The sequence below is a fragment of the Cnephaeus nilssonii genome (assembly GCF_951640355.1).
Source record: "Cnephaeus nilssonii genome assembly, chromosome: 2".
In the NCBI taxonomy this organism is placed as follows: Eukaryota; Metazoa; Chordata; class Mammalia; order Chiroptera; family Vespertilionidae; genus Cnephaeus; species Cnephaeus nilssonii.
The window spans coordinates 111,980,633-112,006,710 of NC_137073.1; the positions used below are offsets into that span (position 1 = coordinate 111,980,633).

The following is a 26,078-nucleotide window of genomic DNA, read 5'->3' on the forward strand; positions in this document are numbered from 1 at the left end:
CTCCTTTGCTTTTTACAGCCAAATGGTGCCAAATGCGTTCCCATCCGAGACCGCGGCTTCCTCGTGCAGGTAGGAGCCACGCACCCCCCCGCTGGAGAGCGGCTTCGGCTGTCCGTGGGCGTCACGTCCCTGGCAGCCCCCCTCATTCCCTCTCCGTGGCTCCCCGCAGACGATCGAGTTCGCGGAGCAGCGGATCCCCGTGCTGAACGAGCACTGCGTGGTGTGCGACGAGCGCCACGTCTTCCTGAACGGCCCCATGCTCAGGGTCAGTGTCCGGGGCCAGGGCGGAGTGGGAACGGGAGGGACAGGGGGAGGCAGGAAACGAAATCGTGGAAAACTGCACTGACGGGAAACACTCCTTGCTGAGTAGGTTATTTAACAGGGAAAGGGGTATAATTTTGACCAAGGCGTCCCTGTGTCCGAAGGAATCCATGTCAGAGCACGTCGTGTTATGTCAGGACCATATTTCATTGCATTTCCTGCCCGTGCCTTCGCCTCTCTTCCCACCCGTGTATCGGTGTGTCTCTCAGAGGTCGCCTGTCAGGCACATGGAGGTGGATATGGAGACAGAACTTGTAAACAGTGTTGCTTCAAAGCCACAGAATTGAAGATGCTGACTATAGAGAGGAGAGGGTGGTCTTGATTGCAGTTAGAAGAGGTATATAGGAGCATGCAGAAAATCAATAAAATTTCAAAAAATGCAGCTCACTGACACATTCAGGGGGTGATGGAGGGAGTGTAGAAATGAGAATCGATGTGCATTTTGGGGAGAACTATCCAATTTCAAGCTTTGTTTATAATTCTTTTATTGAGGTTAAATTTGGTAAGAAATGAATAACATGTGATTCACTATGTTAATGTGTACAGTTCACTGGTGTTTAGTATACTAGTATTCACACTGTTGGACAACCATTACCACTCTCTCATTCCAGAACATTCCCACCACCCATAAAGGAACCCTGTAGCTCAGTGGTCACTCCCAGTTTCCCCTCCCCTCCTTTCCCCCCCTGCCAACCACTCGTCTGTTTTCTGTCTCCGAGAATTTGCCTGTTCTGGGTTTTTCATGTCAATGGAACCTTGCATTATGTGGCCTTTTGTTTGGGGCTTCTCTAACTTAGTGTAATGTTTTCAAGGTTCACCCACGTAGCTTGTACCTGTACTTTATTACTTTTATGGTGGGACTAGAGGCCCGGTGCACGAATTCATTTACAGGTGGGGTCCCTTGGCCTGGCCAGTGATCAGGGCCCATCGGGGCTGGGCTGGCTGGGGGGAGGGGCCATGGGAGGCCGGCCTGGGGGAGGGGCTGCAGGAGGTTGGCTGTGGGAGTGCACTGATCACCAGGGGGAAGCTCCTGCATTGAGCGTCTGCCCCCTGGTGGTCAGTGCGCATCATAGTAACTGGTTGACCGGTCGTTCCGGTCATTCCAGTCGTTGGGTCTTACCAGTCGCTTAGGCTTTTAAATATATAGATAATGTAGTATATGGATGTTTGACATTTGTTTATCTATCATCGGTTAATGGAATTATTGGGACATACGTTAACTCAGTTTAATTTTTTGAGGAACTACCAAATATTTTTGACCATTTCATATTCCTGCCAACAGAGCATGATGGTTCCAGTCTCTCCACATCTTCACCAGCATAGCTAGTTATCACTTGGTCTTATGTTGCTGTAGTTCAGACTGGTATCTAAGGAAATCAGAAAAATTACTTTGGTTTCTTAAGTAGTAAGGTAAGTGACATGTGAAATCAGATCACGAAATGAAAATTAAAAAAAATCTCATGTTTGTGCCCGGCCGGTGTGGCTCAGTGGTTGAGCATCGACCTAGAAACCAGGAGGTCATGGTTTGATTCCTAGTCAGGGCACATTGCCTGGGTTGCAGGTTCGATCCCCAGTGTGGGGCGTGCAGGAGGCAGCCAATCAGTGATTCTCTCTCATCATTGATGTTTCTCTCTCTCTCTCTCCCTTTCCCTGCCTCTCTGAAATGAATAAAAATATATTAAAAAAAAAACAAACAAAAAACCCCCAAACATTTCATTTTCAGAAGAAGAGAATGAAAGAGGAAGAACTCTGCCATTTGATTCTGTTAGAAATTTCACCTGACTCAGGCTCACTCATTTTCTCTATTGTTATTACATCTATTGCAGTGGTTTTACTATAATTTTAATGGAAATTTGTAAAAATCTAATTCCTTATGGAGTATTAATAAACTGACTCATTGACCACGTATTCAACCCATATGACATGTTACAAACTAATAAATCCCAGAGATACAAGAACAAGTTATAACCCAATCGGAGATTCAACAAATTAGATAAAATTCTTGGGTTTTCATAGATCTAATGTCACATTTGTTAGATATTTCTATTTCAAAATTTATCCTGTTTCTTACATATTTTCTCTTTTCTCCAAACCTGTTTTTATTATATGACAAAAGTCTCTTATTTTCCAAAATTCCTAAAAGTGTAATCTACGTGTGCTGTTCTGGCCCCTTGCTCAGGTCTGGGCCAGCAGGTCACACTTTCTACTGGATGGGGAACTAGACCTCTTACTTAGAAACACCAGAATGCTCCAGTTTTCTCTCTCGTTTACGAAGTTCACAAAAACCACTCCTGGGTTTGCACTCAGCCACGTAGCACTTCTGCTCTAAACCCACATTAACAACAGGAAGATTGTTCAGAGATGCCCGACTGTCCAGATTGGCATCGAAGTTTGGATCTTGATCAGAAAACCAAACCCAAACCAGATCATTGGTTCTTGACGTTGTGGAACCAACTGGAGTCCTTCCCGTTCCCTCAGCAGCACCTGCGGGGAGCACTGACCTCGCTCATGGCTCTGGCCACGTGCCCGCGCCCCATCACCTGCTCTAAGGGGACCATCCGCCCTGGGAGTCCATGCTCTCCACTTGAGAAGAAGGTCCCGTCCTGCTAAGGCCGAGTCGGCTGAGAAACCCAAGACGCTATATTCTTGTGTAGCCAACCTTATTGTGGGCCTTAGACAAAGTTCGTCCCCGAAGTTCTTACCTTCAGGGGGAAATTAATAGCCAGTGACAATGTGGCCCTATGTTAAGGCGTTCCCACGAAAAATTTTAAGACACGGCGCCTGGGGATAGACCTGGGTGTGTCCCATTTCACCGCCCGAGAGGAGACAGCCAGGTCTTCTTGTGTGAGGTCTGACTTTAATACTTGAAAAATGGATGAAAAAGCACATTCTGTACCTTCCCTGTTGCCCCACGTCCGAAAGTTAAGACTTCAAGGTCTGAGATACCGGCTAAACTAAGTAAAAATTATGCCAAGAGTCTTGTAGTTCACAAATGTGATTGCTTTTTACATCCAAATTGAGTAGAAATTCAACTCTACTCAGAAGCTAGTTGTCTGAGACAGCGGGATGACCGGGTGGTGAGAGGTCCCACGCCTGATCCTGTCTTACTGTGGAGGCGTCTTGGTCCCTGTGGCATTCCTGTCTCTCTCAAGGTCCAGTAAATCCCTCCCGCCCCGAATGTGTCTGTCCTCCAGAACGGGAGAAGAACCCACAGCATGGCTGCTAAAGCCAGAAATGCAGAGAATTGAAGGCTGTGGGTTCTGTGCTTCTAGTTGCTTTTCTAGCAAGAAAGATTTTAGCGGTGAGTCAAGAATGAAGTTGCAAATGTGATGTAGAGTGGTGAGAGGCCCGGGCCCTAGGTTGACAGTTTAGATTATGGGACCTTATTGCTTGAAGGCACTGTAATAACATAACACTAAGGTAGGTAATATTAAGCCCTGGCCGGGTAGCTCCGTTGGTTAGAGCACCATCCTGATACGCCAGGGTTTGTGGGTTTGATCCCAGGTCAGGGCACATACAAGAATCAGCCAATGGATGTATAAGTAAGTGGAACAACAAACTCTCTCTCTCTCTCTCTCTCTCTCTCTCTCTCTCTCTCTCTCTCTCCCTCCTTCTCCCTCTCTCCCTCTCCCTCTCCCTCTTCCTCTCCCCCTCCCATACTTTTTCTCTCTAAAATCAATGTTTCTGAAATGGAATCAAACTGCACATTGAAGACTGACAAAGGAAATATATCATTTAAAAAAAAAATCTCTTAGGCCCTAAGACTTTAGGGGAAATTCAGCCAGAACCTTAGTGACTGGTCACGCTCCCTGTCCACAAAGCCATCACAGGAGCCCAATCCGAGCAGAAAGGATGTTCTGAATGGGGCGGCCTTCCCGCCATGAGCGGAGGCCAGTGGCCCCTGAGATGCGCGGCAGAGGGGCAGCGGCACTAACAGATGCGTTTCTGCCGAGCGAGTGGCGACGGGGATGGCCTCGCGTTCGGCCTCATCGGCTGCCTAATGCGCTGTGACTCGGGAGGAAAGATAAATCACACAGCGACGCTGTGTCCGATCTGAGGGATGAGAGCTCCTCAGAGCAATGGCACAATGCATGTCTCGGGGCTGTGACTTCGGGAGGTTATGGAAGTGGAAAATCTTTGCGACAAAACCAAACATTCAAGAGCTGGGGAGCAAGTGAGCAGAGTCATGCTGCTTCCAAAGACATTGACTTAGGAGAAGGTGGCCTTCTCCTTCTTACTCCTTTTACACAGATGTGGGGTGCACCGTGCTTGTTAGTACATCCCCATCTTAGGGGTCTACTTCTTTTTATAACTTACTAGAGGCCCGGTGCACGAAATTTGTGCGGGGGGGGGGGGGTCCTTCAGCCCAGCCTACACCCTCTCCAACCTAGGACCCCTCGAGGGATGTTCGACTGCCCGTTTAGGCCTGATCGCAACTGCTCGCCTGCCTGCCTGATTGCCCCTAACTGCTTCTGCCTGCCAGCCTGATCACCCCCTAACCACTCCCCTGCCAACCTGATCGACACCTAGCTATTCCCCTGCCGGCCCGATTGCCCCTAACTGCCCTCCCCTGCCAACCTGGTTGCCCTTAACTGTCCTCCCCTGCAGGCTTGATTGCTCCCAACTGCCCTCCCCTGCTGGCTCTGTCACCCCTAACTGCCCTCCCTTGCCAGCCTGGTAGCTCTCAACTGCCCCTAACTGTCCTCCCATGCAGGCCTGGTCACCCCCAAATGACCTCCCCTGCTAACCTCGTCACCCCTAACTTCCCTCCCATGCCAGCCTGGTCACCCTAACTTCCCTCCCCTGCTGGCCCAGTCACCCCTGGGAACATCAGCCAGAAACCCTTGCCAGCCTGGTTGCCCCAACTGCACTCCCCTGCCAGCCTGGTTGCTCCCAACTGCACTCCCCTGCAGGCCCGGTCACCCCTAACTGCCCTCCCCTGCCAGCCATCTTGTGTGTTGGAGTGACAGTCAATTTGCATATTACTCTTTTATTACCGTATTTTCTGGCGTATAAGACGACTTTTTAACCCAGGAAAATCTTCTATACATCCAGTCTTCTTATACGCCAGAAAATATGGTAGATAGGATGTGCGAGTGCGTATGAAGCAGGAGAGATGGGCTTTTCAATTGAAGGATATTTTTGTTTATTGCTCAAGCCTTCCCAGTGCAGGTGCCCACGCCTTGCTGACACGGATTTCCTAATCCCGTCTGTGACTAGATCAGTCCATGGTTACTTACCAATTGTGACTCCCCTACAGATGTTTTTATGAAGTAAAGCGATGCGACTCCTTTCTCTCCAGCATTCTAAGACTTTCCCTTCCCCAGTGTTAAATGAGACACCATCCCTCTAGGAGTCGGAGGTGGGCCGGAAGGTTGTGACTGCTCCTCCTTCCCTTGCAGCCCACCGTGTGCGAGCGCGAGCTGTGCGTGTTTGCCTTCCAGACGCTGGGCGTGATGAACGAGGCGGCCGATGAGATCGCCACGGGGGCTCAGGTACCGGCCGGGGACACCGGTCACTCCCGACTTGGACTTGAAAACTTGGTTCTCATTCACTAGTCATCTGCACCCTGCTATTCTGGGCCACATTTCTGATGGCTGACTGTGAAGGCAAACCGACCGCTGACACACGTTAGGCATCAACAGACGCTGCCGTCTGTCCCGAGCGTGATTGTCTTTTCGCAGCTGCCGAGGGAGGCGCCAGCCCTGTTCCTGGTGTGTGGGACGCGGTGTGGTCCTTCCCCACGGGGTGACGTTGACATGGGAGCCGGCACGGGCGTTACATGGAACTTACCTGTGGGCTTGTAGCGCCATGAAATGGACGCTATTGATTTTTCAAACTCGACGAGAAGGGAACGGGCAGAGCATGTCAGAAAGAGAGAGCATTTGGTTTCACAGTCCCAGGGTTTATGGCAGAGGAAGAAAAATGGAAAAACAGATAGAAAGACCATTCGGAGGTAGAGAAGCCGTCCCTATTTCTGGGAGGAAAAATGAACTATGAAGATGCCTAAATGTATTACTTCCCACAATTCCATCAGAATTTCAATCGGCTTCTTATTTTTATTCATTTATGGAGCATAACTAAATTACTAATAAATCTAGAAGGGAAAGTCATAGAAAAAGAAAAATTAATTAAGGGAGGCTAGGCCATCCCTATACAAAAACATACTATGCAGTCCTATAATATTTTAACAACATACACTAGTGGCAAGGAATAGAGTGGCAGATTATCCACAACTTAAAGTTATATAAGTATACTTAATACTTGTTGAAGGGGGCATTAGGATGTGAGTAATTGGGAGCAACAGGTATTCCTTTAAATTAATGGTCAGCTGTGGTTGAATTTGGTCTAGGCCAGTGGTCGGCAAACTCATTAGTCCACAGAGCCAAATATCAACAGTACAACGATGGAAATTTCTTTTGAGAGCCACATTTTTTAAACTTAAACTATATAGGTAGGTACATTGTTATTAACTTAATTAGGGTCCTCCTACGCTGGCCTTGGCTAAAAACTCAAGGGGCCAAAGAGCCGCATGTGGCTCGCGAGCCGCAGTTTGCCAACCACTGGTCTAGTCTCACAGGCGGATTTGAGGGGCCGATAGCAATCCTGAATTTTCCCTGACCGGCTACCGTGAGGGGGTGCAACAGGCCCGGCGCTTGGTCAGGCTGGGCGGGTGGTGACCGTCTTCTGTGTGTGTTTGAAGGTGGTGGACCTGCTGGTGTCCATGTGCAGGTCTGCGCTGGAGTCTCCCAGGAAAGTTGTCATTTTCGAGCCATACCCTTCTGTGGTCGATCCCAACGACCCTCAGATGCTGGCCTTCAACCCCAGGGTGAGTAGCCCCTTCCCCCCCCTCCCCCAACTGCTCACACGCTTCCCTCAGCAGCTGAGAATGTAGGCTCCTATGCTTTCCTTTTCTGTCTAAATGGCCACCTCCCCGAGCAGGCCCGTGAGCGCACGGACTCTATCCGCCTCGGAACTCCGATCCTTTTCCTGCTGACGGGATTTGCTGCCGTCTTTCCCATGTCCTGCTGCTTCCCTGTCCTTTCACCCTTCACTTCACTTCCAGAGCTTCGTCTTCATGGAACGAAACCCATTGAATTCTCCCACATTTCGATCTTTACACATCCCAAATGCGCGTGGAAGGCCGGTGAATAGCTGTAATAAATATTGCTCAAACATTGGTTAACAGTGATAATGGTCAGTAGGATTGTTTTAATGTCATTACATCGTTTTTGAGATTCTAACTTATATAACTCCTTATGAGAATCGTGTATAAAAAGGACAAGTGTCCCCTTTCCTGTTATGTTCTCGGTGTAGTCCCTTGCCCTCCCCATGACCTCGGTTACCTGAAGGTTAGTGATAATTCATTTCATATTGTCGACTGCTGGCATTTCTTGAGAAAACTCTTTTATACATATTAACGGATATGAGGCAGAACCCTCCTGAAATAAAAATTTCAAATTGCATGACAGCTAAAATTGCCTTAATTTCTCTTACTATTCATATTGAAAGCATTTTTCTAGAAACAAGGACCATATAAAAATTCCGGGGGGAAATTTTCTGTCCTCATAAGCAGCGTGCATTACACACTTGCATTATGCTCACAGATGAATGATCAGTGGAGTGGATGGTGGTGTTTACACACCTGTCAGTCATCTCCTTTGGGTAACAATCTTCCAATCAAATGGAAATGAAAGCAAAATGAAATTGTGAAACTCCAAGTGGGTTTTTGTATTCTAGAAGGATTCTATGCTTAATGTATTCATCGGACCTTAATTTTTAGAGTTGAAAGGCAGAATCAGGAACCCGGTATCTTTTTCGTATTTACAGCTTCTCCCCTGTGGGCTGGGCACGGTTTCATGTGCTTCATGGGGCCTGGCGTTGCTTTCTTCTTTCCTTCCCTCTCAACTCGGTTATAAATCCTGCGTCCTTGGACCACCTTCTTAGTCTTCCCTTTAGGCGCACAACACGGTCATTATGGAGAATTCATGTTCAGAAATCGTATGTTTCTCCAGTAACGTGCAGACTTGCAAAAATACTGTTTTTTTCTTCCATTCCCACAGAAGAAGAATTATGATCGAGTGATGAAAGCACTGGACAGCATAACGTCTATCAGAGAAATGACACAGGTAAGTATGCCGCCTGTGGGCGTGGGCAGTGCCGCTCTGCGGGTGTGAAATCTTATTTGAAAAGTCTGAGCGTGCCGGCCACGCAGTGCAACACAGACTTTTCCGTTACATGGGAATATAACTAAAATCATAAAAGCATTAAAGTGGTGTTGTAGTTAAATCACACCCGTGCGTTGCGTGCTGCCTCTGTTGGAGTGCGTGGAGGCGTGGCGGGATCTCAGGGGCTAAGTCTGGCACCCTCTCCCTAGACCAGTGGTCGGCAAACTCATCAGTCAGCAGAGCCAAATATCAACAGTACAACGATTGAAATTTCTTTTGAGAGCCAAATTTTTTAAACTTAAACTTCTTCTAACGCCACTTCTTCAAAATAGACTCACCCAGGCCGTGGTATTTTGTGGAAGAGCCACACTCAAGGGGCCAAAGAGCCGCGTGTGGCTCGCTAGCCGCAGTTTGCCGACCACTGCCCTAGACGGTTAATTTTAATTGGTGGGAATAATTTCAAAACATCATGTCGATGTTAACAACAAATATTTTACCAAATTTAAATTGCACGTAAGTATTTTAGACATGATACGGAATCTCCAAACAGCTCTGGGAGACAGCAGACCCCCGTGGGTCTGAGCGCTGATTTGGGCCTTCAGGAGAGAGGCTTTGGTGGGAAGGTTGGTGAGCAAGGCCCGGGGCTCGGGGTGAGAGGCTGACGTGTCCGGCGCTGGGAAAAGTGCATGCCCGTGACTGTGCGCCCGGTCCCCGGACCAGGATTGGGAGAGAGGTTTCAAACCCAGCATTTTAAACAGAGATGAATCACCTCAGATGGACAGCCACACACGTGATGGGTTCAGGTTCAAGGCTGGCACACCCAGAGACGCCCGTGGGCTGATGAGCATTGCTCCCTGGGCCACTTCCTCTCTCCAGGAGGGAGTCCAGGGCTGGGAGGAGACGGGCTTTGCTCCACTCCGTCCCCCCGCCCCCCCCCCCCCCCCCCCCGCCATCGCCTGTACTCTCTGAACACGTGCTTCAAAATGCAACTTGGATTATGGGTTCTCTGGAGAGTTATTTATTCATGCAGCCAAACGTGCCTCCGTCCATTCACCAACAGCCCATGCCGGGCGTCGGCAAACTAGAGCCTTGAACTCCCACGGCGCGCCACCTGCTTGTTCGGCACCCGGCAGCTGCTTCTCCCTGCCCCCGCCTTTCTGTATTACGTGGGTTCTCTTCTGACAAGTATATCTGTACAAGGAAAGTTAAATAGAATGCATTTCCACCCCGGGGAAAGAGGACCTATTGCAGTATGCCACCCAAAGCTAAGTAGCAGTTCTGGTCACCAGGGACTCTGTGCGGGATATTTATACTCCACCCCGGACCCAGGTCATTCTTAGATATAAAAATACCCGCGCCCCTGGCTCTGGGTCAGCTGTGGGTCAGCTGTAGGTCAGCTGTGGGTCAGCTGTAGGTCAGCTGTGGGTCAGCTGTGGGTCAGCTGTAGGTCACCTCTGGGTCAGCTGTGGGTCAGCTGTGGGTCAGCTGTGGGTCAGCTGTGGGTCACCTCTGGGTCAGCTGTGGGTCAGCTGTAGGTCAGCTGTAGGTCAGCTGTGGGTCAGCTGTGGGTCAGCTGTGCGTCAGCTGTGGGTCAGCTGTGGGTCAGCTGTGGGTCAGCTGTGGGTCAGCTGTAGGTCAGCTGTGGGTCAGCTGTGGGTTAGCTGTGGGTCAGCTGTGGGTCAGCTGTGGGTCAGCTGTGGGTCAGCTGTGGGTCAGCTGTGGGTCAGCTGTAGGTCAGCTGTGGGTCAGCTGTAGGTCAGCTCTGGGTCAGCTGTAGGTCAGCTCTGGGTCAGCTCTGGGTCAGCTGTGCGTCAGCTCTGGGTCAGCTGTGGGTCAGCTGTGGGTCAGCTCTGGGTCAGCTCTGGGTCAGCTGTGGGTTAGCTGTTAGGTCAGCTGTAGGTCAGCTGTAGGTCAGCTGTAGGTCAGCTGTGGGTCAGCTGTGGGTCAGCTCTGGCAGGAGCGGCGTCCTTTATTCTGTGTCAGTGGAAGCAGTGGAGACAGCTGAGTCAGCCCAGGAGGTCCAGTCCGAGGCCCGCTTTGCAGAACTTGCTCATCAGTGATGTGGCCCGTGACCTTGGGCAGTCGCTTCATCGTCTGATGCCTCCACTCCTGCACCGTCAAGACGGTGAACATAACTGCACCCTCTCTCGGCGGGCACCTCATCGGGGTACTGTCAGGTTTCGTGGTCACAGTCTTCAAACCTTTCCACATAAACATCCTGTTACACTGGCCTATTTCCTAGCATGGACTGTCCTCTGTGTAGACCTACAGTGTCACAGACAGATCGCCCTTCGTTCTGGGACAGGTAAATGCCGTTAAATGCTCCTAAGAGAAGGGCTCTTCTTAGGTACATCTTGCTTTTTTTTTTTTTTTTTTTCATGCAAAGATCTACACCTAAGTCGCTACTTCACATCTGAGCTAGAGTCGTGGCTATTGGCAAGTTCTGCTTCCATGTTTTTAGCAAAAAACTGTCACTGTCCCAGAGAACCGGCCCGGGAGGGACTTCAAGGAGCAGGACAGATGTCACTGGAGGCCTGCGGTAGGAGCCAGCTCACCTCCAGGGGACAGAGGGCTGACACTTTAACAGAGGACAGGCCGGGACCAGGGTTATGGGGAAACAGAGATAGGACTACGGGGCTAGGGGACTTAGGAAGGGTAAGCGGAGAATTACTGAAAAGTTAGGCCGGGTGGGGTGGTACAACACGGCGTTCGTGGAGTGGCAGCCTTGGGTGGCCTTGAGCGAAGGCTCAGCAGGGCCTGGGGTCACCCTTAGGGACCTGGCCGGGTGCAGGGAAGCCAGGCTCAGGTCTCAGCAGGATGTGCGGGTAAGTGCGGGGGGAGGGGAGTGCCTTGGGTGATGGTTGCCGTTGCCATGTCACCCGCAACCTTCCAAGCGTCGCTGGATGGAAGCATACCTGCCTGTTCAACCTGAGTTTCCTTTTGCGCAAAGGAAAGGAAAGGGAGTGATGAAGGACGCTCAAGACGTGCAATGGCTTTTTCAGGCCCCGTATCTGGAGATCAAGAAGCAGATGGACAAGCAGGACCCCCTGGCGCACCCGCTGCTGCAATGGTATCACATTTTCATTCTCTTCCTGAAAACCGCCCTTTTTCTACCTGCTCGGGGCTGCGGGGGGGGGGGGGGGGGGGGAGGGCGGGGAAGCCTGTGTTACAGAACCTTCAGGGCTCCGTTCCGCAGGCCTCCGAGGCTGTGGCTGCCCCCATGAGTCTCCCCGACACGCTGTCGTTAGACCTCGCACATCACTGAGGGAGGAGCGGGCTGTCTGGCCGAGTGCACGCACAGCCACGTTGACAGCAGAGTGTGTGCAGTGTAAAAAAATGCAGTGAACTGGATGACGTGCTGGAACGGTTTTCGGTTTATTTAACTTTCTAGCTAACTGGGGACTACGTGGTGAAACTCCCTCACTGGGGACCACACGTCTGAGTGTGTGCGGGTACAATGTGCTCCCCTACAAGGACCGCGCACCTGTGACGAGCGCCTCCTTTGCGGGCAGCAGGGGAGGAGCCTGGTCAGGGCCCCTGGAAGGAGGCCAGGCTACGAGGGGAGGCGGGTGGACGACCCACCTTGCACAATGCCATTCAGATCATTTGCCCGCTGGTTTCTCATTTTTACAATGAAGACCATAGTATCGACTCACCATCCGGGGAAGGGTGCATGTACTACGTGTCTGTTCGAGATCTCGGGAAACTCAGACTGCGGCTTTCCCCACAGTTACCATGCAGTAATGCAAACGCAGACTCCGAGAGGTGGGTGCGAATAGTGTTTACTCCGTGCTCCAGCCAGAAAGTTTTCACAGAATATGGAAAAATGGGAGAAGGCAAAGGACCCTGGATACCCCGGGGTTCTGATTGCTTCACTTTCCCTTAGCCAGAATTTTACAGGACACATTGAGCTTAGTCTGATAAGACGGGGACAAAGATTAGGTTTAGAAATCTCCCTTCTTTGAATGTTTTATGATCTGTTATTAAAATCCTGAGTTCAGCCTGGCCGGTGTGGCTCAGTGGTTGAGCATCCACCCATGAACCGGGAGGTCCCGGGTTCGATTCCCAGTCAGGGCACATGCCCGGGTTGCAGGCTCCATCCGCAGTAGGGAGCGTGCAGGAGGCAGCCGATCCATGATTCTCTCTCCTCATTGATTTCTCTCTCTCTCTCTCTCTCTCTCTCTCTCTCTCTCTCTCTCTCTCTCTGCCTTCCTCTCTGAAATCAATAAAAATATATTTTAAAATCCTGAGTTCAGTAAAATAACGCATAGTTTTCATTTTTAAAATTCTCGCTTTAGTCATATTCACATACAGATCTCAGCTGCCTCATCTCTTTTCCCCCTGAAGTCAGCCTGATTATTTGCGATCCTTTCCTACAGCTTGTCAATCTTCTTTCAAGGTTAAAAAATATTACCAAAATGTTTTGCCTTTTCCCCTGCTTATTATTTTGTGTACATGAAACAATTCTTTCAGATACCTGAATTTAACTTTCTCAGTTTCAGGGTCTAATGCTGAATAACAGTTTGTATGTAAACCATTGTATATGTCAGCCTAAAGGGATTCTCAGGTACTTAAAAAAAAAAGGTCTTCATTAAAACTCATTTTTAATTAGGTAATGTTGGGAGGTGCAAAGGAAGCAGATGGATGGATCAACTTCTGATCTTTGTAATATTCAGATTATTGTTATTTGAAAGTATATTCAGGGGTGTTCATTTTGTCAATTTTTGAGATTGTGATTATTAAAAATTATTTCTTAAGCTTTATAGAAGAAATAATGACCAAAGTATTATTTCCCAGATTAAAATACCATTTTGTTATATAAGCTCTTCAAATTGTTTCAGGAAGCAAAGCAAAATGGTGCAATTAAATAAAATTATTACTCAGTTTACTTTATGTCACAGTAAAAGTACATTTCAATCCCTTGCCAACTCAGGAATAAAGACTTTAAATATATTTGGCCAATGTTTTTGACTGACGGATTATTTTAATTAATTTCAGGGTTATCTCAAGTAATAGGTCCCATATTGTGAAACTGCCAGTCAACAGGGTAAGTTGCTTTTTCACACGTGCCCAGGCCCGGGAGGAGCGCACGGCGGGGCGGACGGCCCTGTGGGTGGGTGGCAGCCTCGCCAGGGAATTAAACTAGACTCAGGTCAAGGCCAGGGCTTCGGGGTGAAGCTGCCATACTGCACCACCTTCCAGCTTTTCCCAGATGCCACGTTCCGGGGCAGGCTGACTCCCTGGATTTTTAAACAGAGCAGAGTCAGCGTGAGATGGTTATTCCAAAGGCGGTAGGGAGACTGCCATCGAGGGCCTGGCCAGAAAGAGGCCATGTGTCTGTTCTCATTGTCGGCCTCCCGCTGGCGCAGCTCTGCTTCTCTGTCTCGGAGCAGATCCTGCCTCCGGGGACCTCTCTGATCTGCCCAGTCCGCTTACAAAAGAGCGAACAAGCTAATAGACTCCGCTTTCGGCTCCCATCGTCCCCCGAGAGCAGCGGTTCCCGGACTCTCGCTCTCCCTCTCTTGCACTCCTGTGTGAGAGGATTCCTCGGTGCAAGGCGGCCACTAGACAGTGTGGTCAGGCAACTTATCCCGAAGGTTCTGCTTTACCTTTTCTTTGAACAAAGCAGGAAACAATATTGGAATGTAGGCAATTTCCAATTTTATAAACATATGCAAACACAGCATGATGATGGTCATTTTTGCTATTTAAACCTCTTGAACTAACTTTTCTTTTTTGCCTAGCAAACTCTCAAGACTGTTTCCCCAGTTGAATAGCGACACTTAGGGAATTCAATACTAAAATTCTTAAGAAGGAATGTATTTAGGAAGGCAGATCTAAATATAGGTGACATGTTGGTCTCCGGTCCATTTTCTATTCGCCTAAAGCCGTGGTCGGCAAACTGCGGCTCGCGAGCCACATGCGGCTCTTTGGCCCCTTGAGTGTGGCTCTTCCACAAAATACCACGGCCTGGGCGAGTCTATTTTGAAGAAGTGGCGTTAGAAGAAGTTTAAGTTTAAAAAATTTGGCTCTCCAAAGGAATTTCAATCGTTGTACTGTTGATATTTGGCTCTGTTGACTAATGAGTTTGCAGACCACTGGCCTAAAGACTTGTCCTTCATACCGGCAGTTCCGTGACGTATATTTATACAGGGTTGGGTTTTTGTGTTTCTTAACGAATGGCTTTGTTAATGTGATTAATCTAAATTCATGATGGTTTGAAGCGAGCTAGTTCTGAAACCGGTAAACTTTGAAATTGTCAGCAGCCCGATCACACGTTGCATTGAGCCTGTTCCCGTTTGTCCTCCCTTTCACCGGCAGCAATTGAAGTTCATGCACACTCCGCACCAGTTCCTGCTTCTCAGCAGCCCACCAGCCAAAGAATCCAACTTCAGAGCCGCCAAGAAGCTCTTCGGCAGCACCTTCGCGTTTCAGTGAGTGCTGGTGGGGGGTAAAGGGGGGTCCTGCCGCCCTGGGTGGGAGGGCGCCTCTGCGGAGCCGGCTACGCTAACTCTGAAGGCTGAGCAGCCAGCTACATAACACTCAGCCTGGGAACTCACTGCTTTCAGGAGGCGCCGTGACTGTGTTTTTTATTGTTTTTAAAAGATCATTGATTTCTGGTTATGCCCCCCCCCCCATTCCAGCGGCTCCCACATTGAGAACTGGCACTCGATCCTGAGGAACGGCCTGGTCGTGGCATCTAACACGAGGCTGCAGGTGAGTCTCTGAGCCTCCCCGAGTGCGCCCTCCTTATTCCTCAGGGTTGGAGCTGGGTGAGCAACCCTGGGCTTAAGTTTCACTTGGAAAGAGAGAAAATATCTGGATATGTTTTAAGTCGATGGGATTTGTAGGAGGCGTAAGTAGTCCGCACAGAGGAACGGAAGCAGGACAGGTTGGCTCGCCCATGAGAAGACCACTTTGAACGTGGGTAGAAACAGCTCTCCCGCCCCAGGAAGAGCCTCCGGGCATCCTCTGTCCGTGGAACACACGTGTTTTGAGTGCTGCTTCGGGGTGAACGAGGGAAGAAACGGGGGCTGGCGTGGTCTCGGCCTGCTGCCCAGCTCAGGCAGCACTGGAGTGGCAGCACATGGCACAGGCCTGCAGCCCAGCATCCCGCTGGCCACGGCCCTTTCCGCCTGGGGATGTGGGCGCTCAGGAAATGAGGGGCTCGCCCCAGCACCGGTCCCACATGCTGGACCTCATGTGCTGGACCCCACACACTGGATCCCACACGCTGCACCCCACACGCTGGACCCCACGCGCTGATCAGCTGAGATGACCCAGTTGCAGTAACGCTCACAGATTCAGTTCGTACCGAAGAGGGTACAAAGGCCGAGAACGTACCGACGCTGAGAGAGAATGTCCTCGTGCGGAGGCGTCTCTCCGGCCAGGGTAGCGTTGCAGCGAGTGAAACTCGGCGACTGGAAAGCGTGCAGGCTGAACGTGGGAGCCCCGTGTGCAGTGCTCATCTGAGTGGGCCCTTCGGGTTCACGAGCAAGTGGGTTCGTATCCAGATCCTCACTGTGTCAGCCCGGATCGTGCTCAGAATTGTAGACTCCAGCACAAAAGCCCACGACGTGCTCGCAGGAAGCGGCCTCTGCCGCTGCCGTGGGAAGGGGTGTTTCCTCTGGCTGACTGGCCCTTTCCACGTGTCACTGACCTTGAACGTTAAGGACAAGGACCTCAGTGTTGCTGTTTTCACATTAGACCTCGCAGTAAGCGCTTTGTCACTTCCTCACAGCCAGCTCCCCCCTGAGATCGCTGGCCCCCTTTTGTAAAATATTAACATTGGAAACCCTCGCTTTCTCCCCCCCTCTCCCCGCAGCTCCACGGCGCCATGTACGGCAGCGGGATCTACCTAAGTCCAATGTCAAGCATATCATTTGGTTACTCAGGTGAGCTTGTATGTCACGTCTGCCCTCAACACGGATCAGGTTTGTGTTTCTTTATTGTTGTATACGCCAGGCGTGATTTTCTAACAGGTGACTGAAGTTGATTTGACGTATTTGTATTGCTTTTTTTTTTCATCCATGTCATAAGCAAAACAAAGCGCACATTTCAAGATGAATGCATAAGAATCCCCTTACGTGTCCAAGAAGCTATATATGTTTTGTCAATTTCAAAATCAATTTTAATTTAGGATCAGTTGTTTCTATATGTATTCTGTCCACAATTAAATACTGAAAAGTAGTCATACATATCACTTCACAATCCCTGAGTATAATTCCATAGCATGCCAACTTCTTTGGATTATTACATATCCCGTAGAGAAGTTTTAAACAGTATGAAAATTGTAGAGTTAGAAAAAAACGCCCTTAAAATCTTCCTACTCGTTGGCAACTTGTTGGTAATATTTTGATGAAATTGGGGGGAGGGGGAGACTGTCTTAGAACCGATTGAAAGCACGTGCTGTGAGGAGTGTGGTCATTTCAAAATACGGAAGGAAGGGCCAGCAGATTGTTAGCAACGACTCCCCTCACACGGTGGCATTTGGAGTAATTTCTTCTTTTTCTTTTAATTTTTTTTGGGAATATTTTTAAATGACCAGTGTCATTTTCAAAAACAACGTTTTATTCTGTTTAAATATAAAGTCATTAGTAACAAATGAAATTTTCTCCTCCTGTTCTACAACCTGTGTTCGATGTGTTTCCCGTCTTATGTTCATACTAGAGGCCCAGTGCATGATTTAATCATGCACCTGGTGCACCAGCGGGCTGGCTGTCCGCCGGTGCACCAGGCCTTCGGAAAGCCTCCTGCGCGGCGGAGGCTTTCGAAAGGCCTTGTGCCGGAGCAGACAGCCGGCCAGCTCCCCCGCTTTGGCTTTTGATTGCGGGGGAGCTGGCTGGCTGTCTGCCGGTGCACCAGGCCTTCCGAAAGCCTCCGGCGCAGCCATGGCACAGACGCTGAGCCACTGGCGCTGCGAGCTCAGCGTCCTGCTGGCCCAATCAGCTACCCCGGCCACCCTGAGTCCCGCCCCCTGCGCCTCCTGCTGGCCCAATCGTGGGCGTAGCGGAGTGATGGTAATTTACATATTACCATTTTATTATGTAGGATGCCTGCACATATAGTTGGTTTTGCTTCTGTATTCGTGTGTATGTGCATGTGTGTGTGTTGTGTGCGTTCATGTGTGCGTGTGTGCATGTGTGTTCGTGTGTGTGTGTGTATTTATATGATTACATTAACCAGCCCCAGGAGTGCGTCCTGGGTGCCTGGATGGTAAGATCCCCTTGGGGAAAGGGTATGTGGAGGGTGTGGTTGCCAGGTGAGCGTGGGCCAGGCCTCCGGTCTCATTACCTCGCCCTGGCTCCTGCCTTTTCAGTGGCAGCAGGCGGTGCTCAGTGGTTTGCGTTCACCTTGGGCAGAGCACCTGTCCTGGGAGCACCAGGCGGGCCCTCCGCAGCCGGGTGGCGTCACCTCCTGCCTGCGCTGTTGGTCAGAGCATCCCAGGCCCTCTGTGCTCCGGGTTGGGAATTCGGACACGGAGGCAAAGCCACATGGCAGGGACGCACCTGGGTTGAGAAATATTGTTGCAGCAGTTTGAAAGCACAATGTGCCAAAATAGCTACGAAAATAAGTAATATTAGGAAGGCTAAGGTAGCATGGGCAATACAATGACCTAGTTCCACGGAGGAGGAAATAATTAAAATCAGCAGAAACCCGACTCTACATCTTATTAAAGCAGGACACAATCAAAACTAATGTGAGGCCACTTTACATAAAAACAGCCTCATTATAGATAAGAAAAACACAGCAAATCATCTAAGACGTGGATTTTCTGCTTCTTAAACTGGTGTGTAGGCCCCTTGGAGGGGCTCAGAGAAAGGACCGGGGGGTACAAATGGATGTAAAATCTGTGAGGATGCTCCTTTGTCTGGGTAGGGGGTCCAGAGCTGTCAGCAAATTCTTGGTGTCTTTGATCAGGAAAAATGTGAGTACCACGACGGTGAGATGCAGTGGCTTCCTCGCTGGTTTGAGGGCTGGGCGTCGGCGGGGGCAGGGGGGCGGGTGTGGGTGTGGGTAGAGAGCAGACAGTCTCCTGCGGAGGGTTGCAGCCGCCCCGGTGGGAGTTGGCCCACGGCTTTGCCCTCCTCCCGAAGCTTCTGAAACAGCAGCCACCACCCGCGACCACGCATCCTCGCGTAGAGCAGTGGATGACGTTTCAAATGAGCTCTAGCTGCCACAGACGGGAGTCCCCTTCCGTTATGTCCGAAGTGTTTCACAGTCAGCAGTCAAAGCTGAGACTTTGGGTGTCATAGACAAAAGGACTCACATAGTTCTTCTTTATTAGGAGAAGTAGTAAATTCTTCATGGAATGGGACATATGTAGTATAAATATATATATCTTTTCCTTGGGTTGCCTTTTCCTTTTTAAACATATTTCTTATTGATTTCAGAGAGGAAGGGAGAGGGAGAGAGAGCTAGAAACACCAATGATGGGAGAGAACCACTGATCGGCTGCCTCCTGCATGCCCCCTCCTGGGGATCGAGCCCGCCAGCCGGGCATGTGCCCTGACCAGTGATCAAACCCGGGACCTTTCAGTCCCCCAGCCCGATGTTCTATACACTGAGCCACACCAGCCAGGGCTATACCTATTTTTTATATTGTTCACATTTCCAACCCCTTATCGTCTCCTTCTACTATCCAGATGGTAAGAATGAAAGAACCGGTCTAAATGCCTTTAAAACCAAATTTTAAAAATTTTCTTATTGTCACAAATGTATGCAAGAGAATTTCCTGTTCCTGTTCTAATGCAAAGAAAAACATGCACCTGTCTGCCTCCTACCTCCACCAGGACCTCTGAACCCCCTGACCCCCCACCCTGGGACACAGCGGCGGCTCCTCCCATGGGCCGCTGTCCCCGCCAGCGGCCTCACGTAACCAAACCTTTGCTACAGTGGAACTTGGCCGTGTAGACGGAGTGCGTTTTGAGCTGTGTGGTACAGGGTTGCTCCTAAATGATTGTCTTGCTGATGTTTTCAGGGATGAACAAGAAGCAGAAGGTGTCCGCCAAGGATGAGCCGGCATCCAGCAGTAAAAGCAGCAACGCATCACAGGTGTCTAGCACCCTGCCTGGCCGCGCCCGATGAGTGGACACCCCGCCCCCCCTGTTAGCCGGCAGGGTTCCCAGAAATGCTTGGGCTCTCTAAGTCTGCAGAATTATTTTAAGTGGTCATTACTCACAAGGGAATGAAACTCACCCTGAAATGTAATAACCAAAATGCCTTTATTCAATAAATACTCAGCAAGTGTGTATCGAGCTCCTCCAGCGATGCTGGAGGCTCTCCAAGGCATTAGGCTACAATGAGGATTAAAAATAGACACAGCCTCTGCTCTGCTGAGCGGAGAGAAGTAAGCTAGCTATACATTGAGGTGGACAGCCTGCAGATGGTAAATACTGCAGAGAAAAGTCGGGGGAGGGGCTGTCGAATGTGAGGTGTGGGAGATGGAGCTAGGATGCATGGCCAGCGGTGGTCAGGGGGATGCGCTGAGGTCTATTTGACCACAGGTCTGTGGGGGGGGGGGGGAGAAGGGGGAGGGGGCGTGCATGTGCTTTTGGCTGTGGGAGGAAACGTCTAGGCAAAGAGGAGAGCAAACACAGAGCCCTTGTTTCTTTTATTTAAAATAGAATTTTACTAGAGGCCTGGTGCCTGGATTCATGCACCCATGGGGTCCCTCAGCCTGGCCTGCACCCTCTCGCAATCCGGGACCGCTCGGGGGATGTCAGGAAGCTGGTTTTGGCCCAGTCCCTGCAGGTCAGGCCGAGGGACCCCACGGGTGCACGAATCCATGCACCAGGCCTCTAGTAGCATATAAGATCTTTGGTTAATCTCTTCCTGCCCGCCCCCCTTTCCCTCTCAGATTCATCAGTCTGTTCCATGTTTCCATGCCTGTGCATTGAGCATCTGCCCCCTGGTGGTCATTGAGCATCATAGCTACTGGCCAGTCACTTAGGGTTTTATATATATAGATTGATTTGCGAGAGGAAGGGAGAGGGAGATAGAAACATCAATGACAAGAAAGAATCATTGACTGGCTGCCTCCTGTACACCCCCACTGGGGATCAAGCCCTCAATCTGAGCATATGCCCTGACTATAAATTGAACCCATGACCTTTCAGTTCATAGGTTGACACTCAACCACTGAGACTTGCCACTCAGGCCAAAACCCTTGTTTCAAAGAAAACAAGCATTCTGGACAAATTAAAATCCATCTGATGAATGATGTGACTCTAATTTTTTTTTTAAAAGAGTAGAGCTAATGTAATATCTAAAAACAACCCCCCCGATTTTCCATACGAGGCAAATCTGACACCCCTGTGTCTGAGTGATGCCATAAACATGGGTTCTGCATAGTTAGGTGACTGGGAAAAACTGAGTTTAATGTTTGAGAGGCTCATGCTCCTTTAATTTTATTCCCAGGGAGTAGAGATTCCAGCTTCCAGTAGAAATAAGTTTGAATTCTCTGCTGTGAGGCTATTGAAGTGTAATTTAGCATTTTTTTGTTCACTTACTTGGAGAGTGCTTTAACAATGATTATGTACAGTATTAAATGATATAGCAAATATAGCTGCTGTTCGGAAGCGTTCTAGGACATTGCTGCTAGTCTAGAGAGGCCTTTTAAAAAAAATTGGGAGCTTTCTTAGTGACTATTGTTTTTTAATTATGACCAAGTTTAGTGACTGCCCCATTTTCACTCTAATTTTTAAATTCTTTTGGAATTTAGGCACAGAAAAAAGGACAGCAATCCCAATTCCTGCAAAGCCGTAACCTAAAGTGCATAGCCTTATGTGAAGGTAAGTTGTAGTCCTTGCAAGCCTCATAGCATTCACTCTGTCGTATCTGTATTTAGGAATTGGAGTGCATTAACAGAATGCTCGTAACTGAGCAGCAAAAGCATTATTCCTCAGGGCCGTGTCTAAGGGCACAGAGGGAACACGGCTACCATAGAGGTCGGAAAGGTCAAAGCTAAGGAGCAGGGCTGGCCAGAATCCGGACGGGGCTGTTTTACTCCCGGCAGGCCTCAGAATGGCGGTTACCGCCTCCTGGGCCAGTACTGCCCATCTCCTGTGAGGGTGCCCCCGTCTCCTTTAGTTGGCCTTTGAATGCGTGATATTATGAAACGTGGTAAAGATGGACCGAGCACGGAGAAGCTAATCCGCTGGGCCTTCCCGTTCCTGTACTGAACTTGTCTTTCTGCTCTGAACTTGGGACAGAAGAGTGACTGCAGGCAGTGTGCAAGCTCATATACTTTTCCCTGTTCTTGACTGAAAATCTGACGTTGGGTGAGAATTCACCCTTGTGCTGGGAGCTTTGGTCGCCGCCGTGAGCGGTTTTGTGGGTTTGGGCCCCGTGCTGGTTCTCTGGGACCCTGGCCGCTGCCTGCACAGCCGAGGCGGCCCGGACCTGCGCCCTGCAGAAGGCGCCCCGGCCACGTCCCACCTGTGTCACGCCAGTCGTGTTGAACGGCATCTCGGAGCTCTTGTTTACATGTCTCGGTCACTGACACTGTTACCGTATTTTCCGGCGTATAAGACGACTGGGCGTATAGAAGATTTTCCTGGGTTAAAAAGTTGTCTTATACGCCGGAAAATATGGTAACATTGTCAGTTGTCTTTCAGGTGTTAATTGTGCATGTACTTTTGCGTTTAGGTTTCTGAGGGGCGGGATGTGGTGCCTTGGATTAAATCCTTCTTTAATGGGACTTTCTGCCCACAGTGATCACCTCGCCGGACCTGCACAGACATGGGGAGATATGGGTCGTCCCGAACACCGAGCATGTCTGCACCCGGTTCTTCTTCGTGTAAGTGTCACGGCTCACACCTGTGTCACTGTCCTCCGTCGGGGAGGGAGGCCGCAGTGACTGCTCCCGCTGCCAGTGTGTAACACACGTCATTTCTATCAACTTCGTATTTTCGTTTTACTTTAATAAGCTGCAAGAAAACTGATATTAAATGCTATTAACTTGGGAGAATTGAAGAAAAATATCGTCTTTTGAACCATCTATCTGTGTTTATGTATGTGTATGCGTATATACATGTGTGTATGTATATGTGGCTATATATACACATATACACAGATGCCATGTGTAGATATATACAGGCACATATACGGACATATGCATTCTTTATTTTTATATATTGACAAATATTAGAAGGTGGAATGGAAATGATGAAAAGCTGGCTTACCTTCCATGGAATACAGGTTGGCACGTGGGGCATGGTGGTGTTGTTTTTCCTAAGGGCTGTGCTGACATACAGAGGCGTTCTTTTTCACCCCGAATAGACAGTGAGCGAGGTTGAGCTGCTGACTGTCACCCCCCCTCGCGTTCTCCTCGTCCCCGGTCCGTCCAGGTCCAGAGAGGACTCGGGACGGTAGAGCATGCCTTGTGGACGTGTCTGTGGCCGTTGAGAAGGCAGCTGGGAAGGGGCACGGGCTTGCTCCTCAGAAGCCGGTCAGAATGGTGCACCGAGAGCGTCAGGAGCACAGCCCGGTGCGTGGCACGCCTTCCGCGCCCATCGGCAGGCTGGCACCCGGTGGCATGAGCCGCTGCTTTCCTGCAGGCGACATGAGATGGGTCTCTTACAGTGCAGTTTCACATGTTACGTAGCTATGGAGCCCATGTGCATGTGACGCCTGTTACTCATCGATTACACATCCCGAGACATAGCCTGTCTGTAGATGTCCTCGTTGATGGCGAGGCGGAGTGAGAACTATGGAAGCGCCCGCTTCTGATCAGACGATGTGTGCCAGGCCACAGTCCTTAGCGGGTGACAGCGGCCACAGGCCCCTCGAGCTTTGTCGGGAGGTATAGTGCAGCGCCTCAGGTACTCAGCGGAACACACGTTGTCAGCCCGGCTTCCCGCAGGAGCCAGGTCCTGAGACGTGAGACCATGTCTGTCACCTGCAAGCGGATTCCTTCAGGTGCTGGGTTCGGGGGCACCGTGCGTCCAGAGGAGTCACCAGACGGTTATGCATCCCTAGGTCCAGGGACAAGGACGGGAAGCGGGCAGCAGGCCCTGGCGCCAGAGGCCTCAGCAGCTTTGACAGGGGCCGTGGCCTTTGGTGGAGGGACGAAGGCAGCCAGGGTGCCCCTGTGGGGCTGGAACTAAGGGACTCCCCCTCCTGCCCGTGTCTGTGCCGTGGTCAGACCCTACGAACTAGAGGGCAAGGGAGCATGTGGACAGAGTCACAGGGCTCAGTCTCCGGGGAAGGCTGCAGGGAGAGGCGGTGCTGTGTGGCCTGCAGCCTCCGTGTGTGTGTGTGTGTGTGTGTGTGTGTGTGTGTGCGCAGTCTCCGTGTGTGTGTGTGCAGCCTGTGTGTGTGTGTGTGCAGCCTCCGTGTGTGTGTGCAGCCTGTGTGTGTGTGCAGCCTCCGTGTGTGTGTGCAGCCTGTGTGTGTGTGTGTGTGTGCAGCCTCCGTGTGTGTGTGTGCAGCCTCCGTGTGTGTGTGTGCAGCCTGTGTGTGTGTGTGTGTGCAGCCTCCGTGTGTGTGTGCACAGCCTGTGTGTGTGTGCAGCCTCCGTGTGTGTGTGTGCAGCCTGTGTGTGTGTGTGTGCAGCCTGTGTGTGTGTGCAGCCTCCGTGTGTGTGCAGCCTCCGTGTGTGTGTGTGCAGCCTGTGTGTGTGTGTGTGCAGCCTCCGTGTGTGTGCAGCCTCCGTGTGTGTGTGTGCAGCCTGTGTGTGTGTGTGTGTGTGTGCAGCCTCCGTGTGTGTGCAGCCTCCGTGTGTGTGCAGCCTCCCCCTGGAGATTACTGTGAGGACGAAGTGAGCCCAAGGCAGGTCTCTGCTGGAAGGCACTCATTCCACTTGTTCCTTGTTCTCTCTTGACCATCTGACTGTTGTCACTGATAGAAGATCCTTGCTCCAGGCCCCTCCCGTCGGAGCACGGGAGAGCACCACCTGCCAGGGCTGGTCCCCACTCCTCCTTGAGATCCTAGTGCCTGCCGTGCCCCCTTCCGGAAGCTTCCCTCACTCCCTGCTGCTGCCACTTCCGGTCACTGTGGAGTGCCCTGGGCACGGTTCTCTGTGGGTTCTTCTTAGACGTGTGGTCTTCTTCATGCCTCTGTACTGCCGGAGGTCGGCCTGGTGTGTGTGCCTCACACAGTGCTTGGCAGGTGGAGGAGTGGATGAAATGCCCGCATTGTAACTGCTTGCTGAGTATCCCCCCTCAGAAAGTCTGCGAACACCTTAAACTCAGCATGTACAAAGTGGAGCCCATAATTGCTGAACCCCCTGACCGCTGTCTCTGCTCCCCAATCTGTGCAGTGATTTCACGGGTCAGAGCCTTGGGACCTGAGCTGTGGCTTCCGTGTCTGTGCATTTGCTCACTGTGGCCATCGCTCCCAAGTTCATCTTTTCCGTTTCCTCCCGTCAGTACCTTGGTTTCCATGGATATGCCATTCTCTCCCCGGAGCACACCGAGGAATACCAGTTATTCTCCGCGCTCGGATTTCCTCCCTGCTCCCAATCTGTTTTGTACAAGGCCGGGTTTATTAAACATTACCGTTATCACACCTAAGATACCTGTTTAATGTACAGAAACCAAGCCAACAGTAAGCAGAAGAGGAGAGAATCACCCATAACATCCCACTCACAGTTATTCTTCTGGTGTGTAGCCTACATTTCTATGCATATACATAAGATTATGCTGTTCATATCACACTAGAGGCCCTCGCAGCCCCCAGCTTCATCCAGAAGGGCGTCGGGAAGGGCGTCCGGAAGGTTGTTTGGCTGTCTGGCCTAATTAGCATATTACGCTTTTATTATTATAGATTACTTTTCCGAAAGCAGACTTTCGATGATTCCTTGCAGGCTGCCAATTTTTAGCAAACGTGGCCTTCTGCAACATGGAGCCCACTGACTCACTTCAGTTACCCTACAGACGACCGATGGAGTAGAATTACTGTCCAACAGCTTCGAGTTCTTCCCACGACTCTGTCCACTCTCAGTCAGTCCAGGTGATTGGCCTTCTCCACCAGCCCTGCCTTCAGCTAGTCTCCAAAGTCTTGACCACATGGGTGTAGGTATTTCTCTCTTTCCGCATCCAGCACAGCTAGAGAGCAGGTCCAGTTCCTGAGTAGGGGTGGCTGGGGATTGAGAAATAAAAGAAAGAGACAAGACATAGAGATAGAAGGAAAAAGCTGGGACCGGGTGGGACCACCATCCTCTTCTGATGGAGAGACAGGGACAGTGACCCAGAGCCAATCCAGTGAGTTTATTTTATAGCCCAAATACCAGGAAGTTTCACCAAAAGGTCAAGACAAAAGAAGATTATTTGCATTCTTGAGTAGGCCCTGAGCATTCCTGGTGCTAGGCTGGATTTAGATATCAAAACCACTTCCCCACACCACGGGCTGAAATGAAGGTCAAGCTGACAACACCCTTGCCCTTTTGGCAAGGCGTGTTCCCAGGGCGTGGCTTTGCCGATGCCACTGGGTTCAGCTGACAATAATTAAGGAATGCCCGTGTGCCTTCCCAGGGGGCCTCTACATCGGGCGTCCCCATAGGCCTTTCCAGATGCCCCCCTCAGGCGAGGCACTGGTCTTCACCCCTAATTTTGCTTGCCCTGTCTTTGCACCTCCCCGGCTCCT

General features: G+C 50.4%; 1 protein-coding gene across 1 annotated transcript in view; it reads left to right on the forward strand.

The window, feature by feature from the left end:
- PARP8 (poly(ADP-ribose) polymerase family member 8) overlaps positions 1 to 26,078 on the forward strand; it is a 137,495-nt gene that overhangs the window by 102,929 nt on the left and 8,488 nt on the right. The window contains exons 13-25 of the mRNA XM_079782226.1: positions 19 to 69; positions 170 to 265; positions 5,724 to 5,816; positions 7,025 to 7,150; positions 8,385 to 8,450; positions 11,492 to 11,559; positions 13,488 to 13,536; positions 14,811 to 14,923; positions 15,134 to 15,206; positions 16,315 to 16,384; positions 19,471 to 19,544; positions 21,214 to 21,283; positions 22,206 to 22,290. Of these exons, the coding sequence (XP_079638352.1) occupies positions 19 to 69; positions 170 to 265; positions 5,724 to 5,816; positions 7,025 to 7,150; positions 8,385 to 8,450; positions 11,492 to 11,559; positions 13,488 to 13,536; positions 14,811 to 14,923; positions 15,134 to 15,206; positions 16,315 to 16,384; positions 19,471 to 19,544; positions 21,214 to 21,283; positions 22,206 to 22,290 (1,034 nt within the window). The remainder of the gene's footprint in view (positions 1 to 18; positions 70 to 169; positions 266 to 5,723; positions 5,817 to 7,024; positions 7,151 to 8,384; positions 8,451 to 11,491; positions 11,560 to 13,487; positions 13,537 to 14,810; positions 14,924 to 15,133; positions 15,207 to 16,314; positions 16,385 to 19,470; positions 19,545 to 21,213; positions 21,284 to 22,205; positions 22,291 to 26,078) is intronic.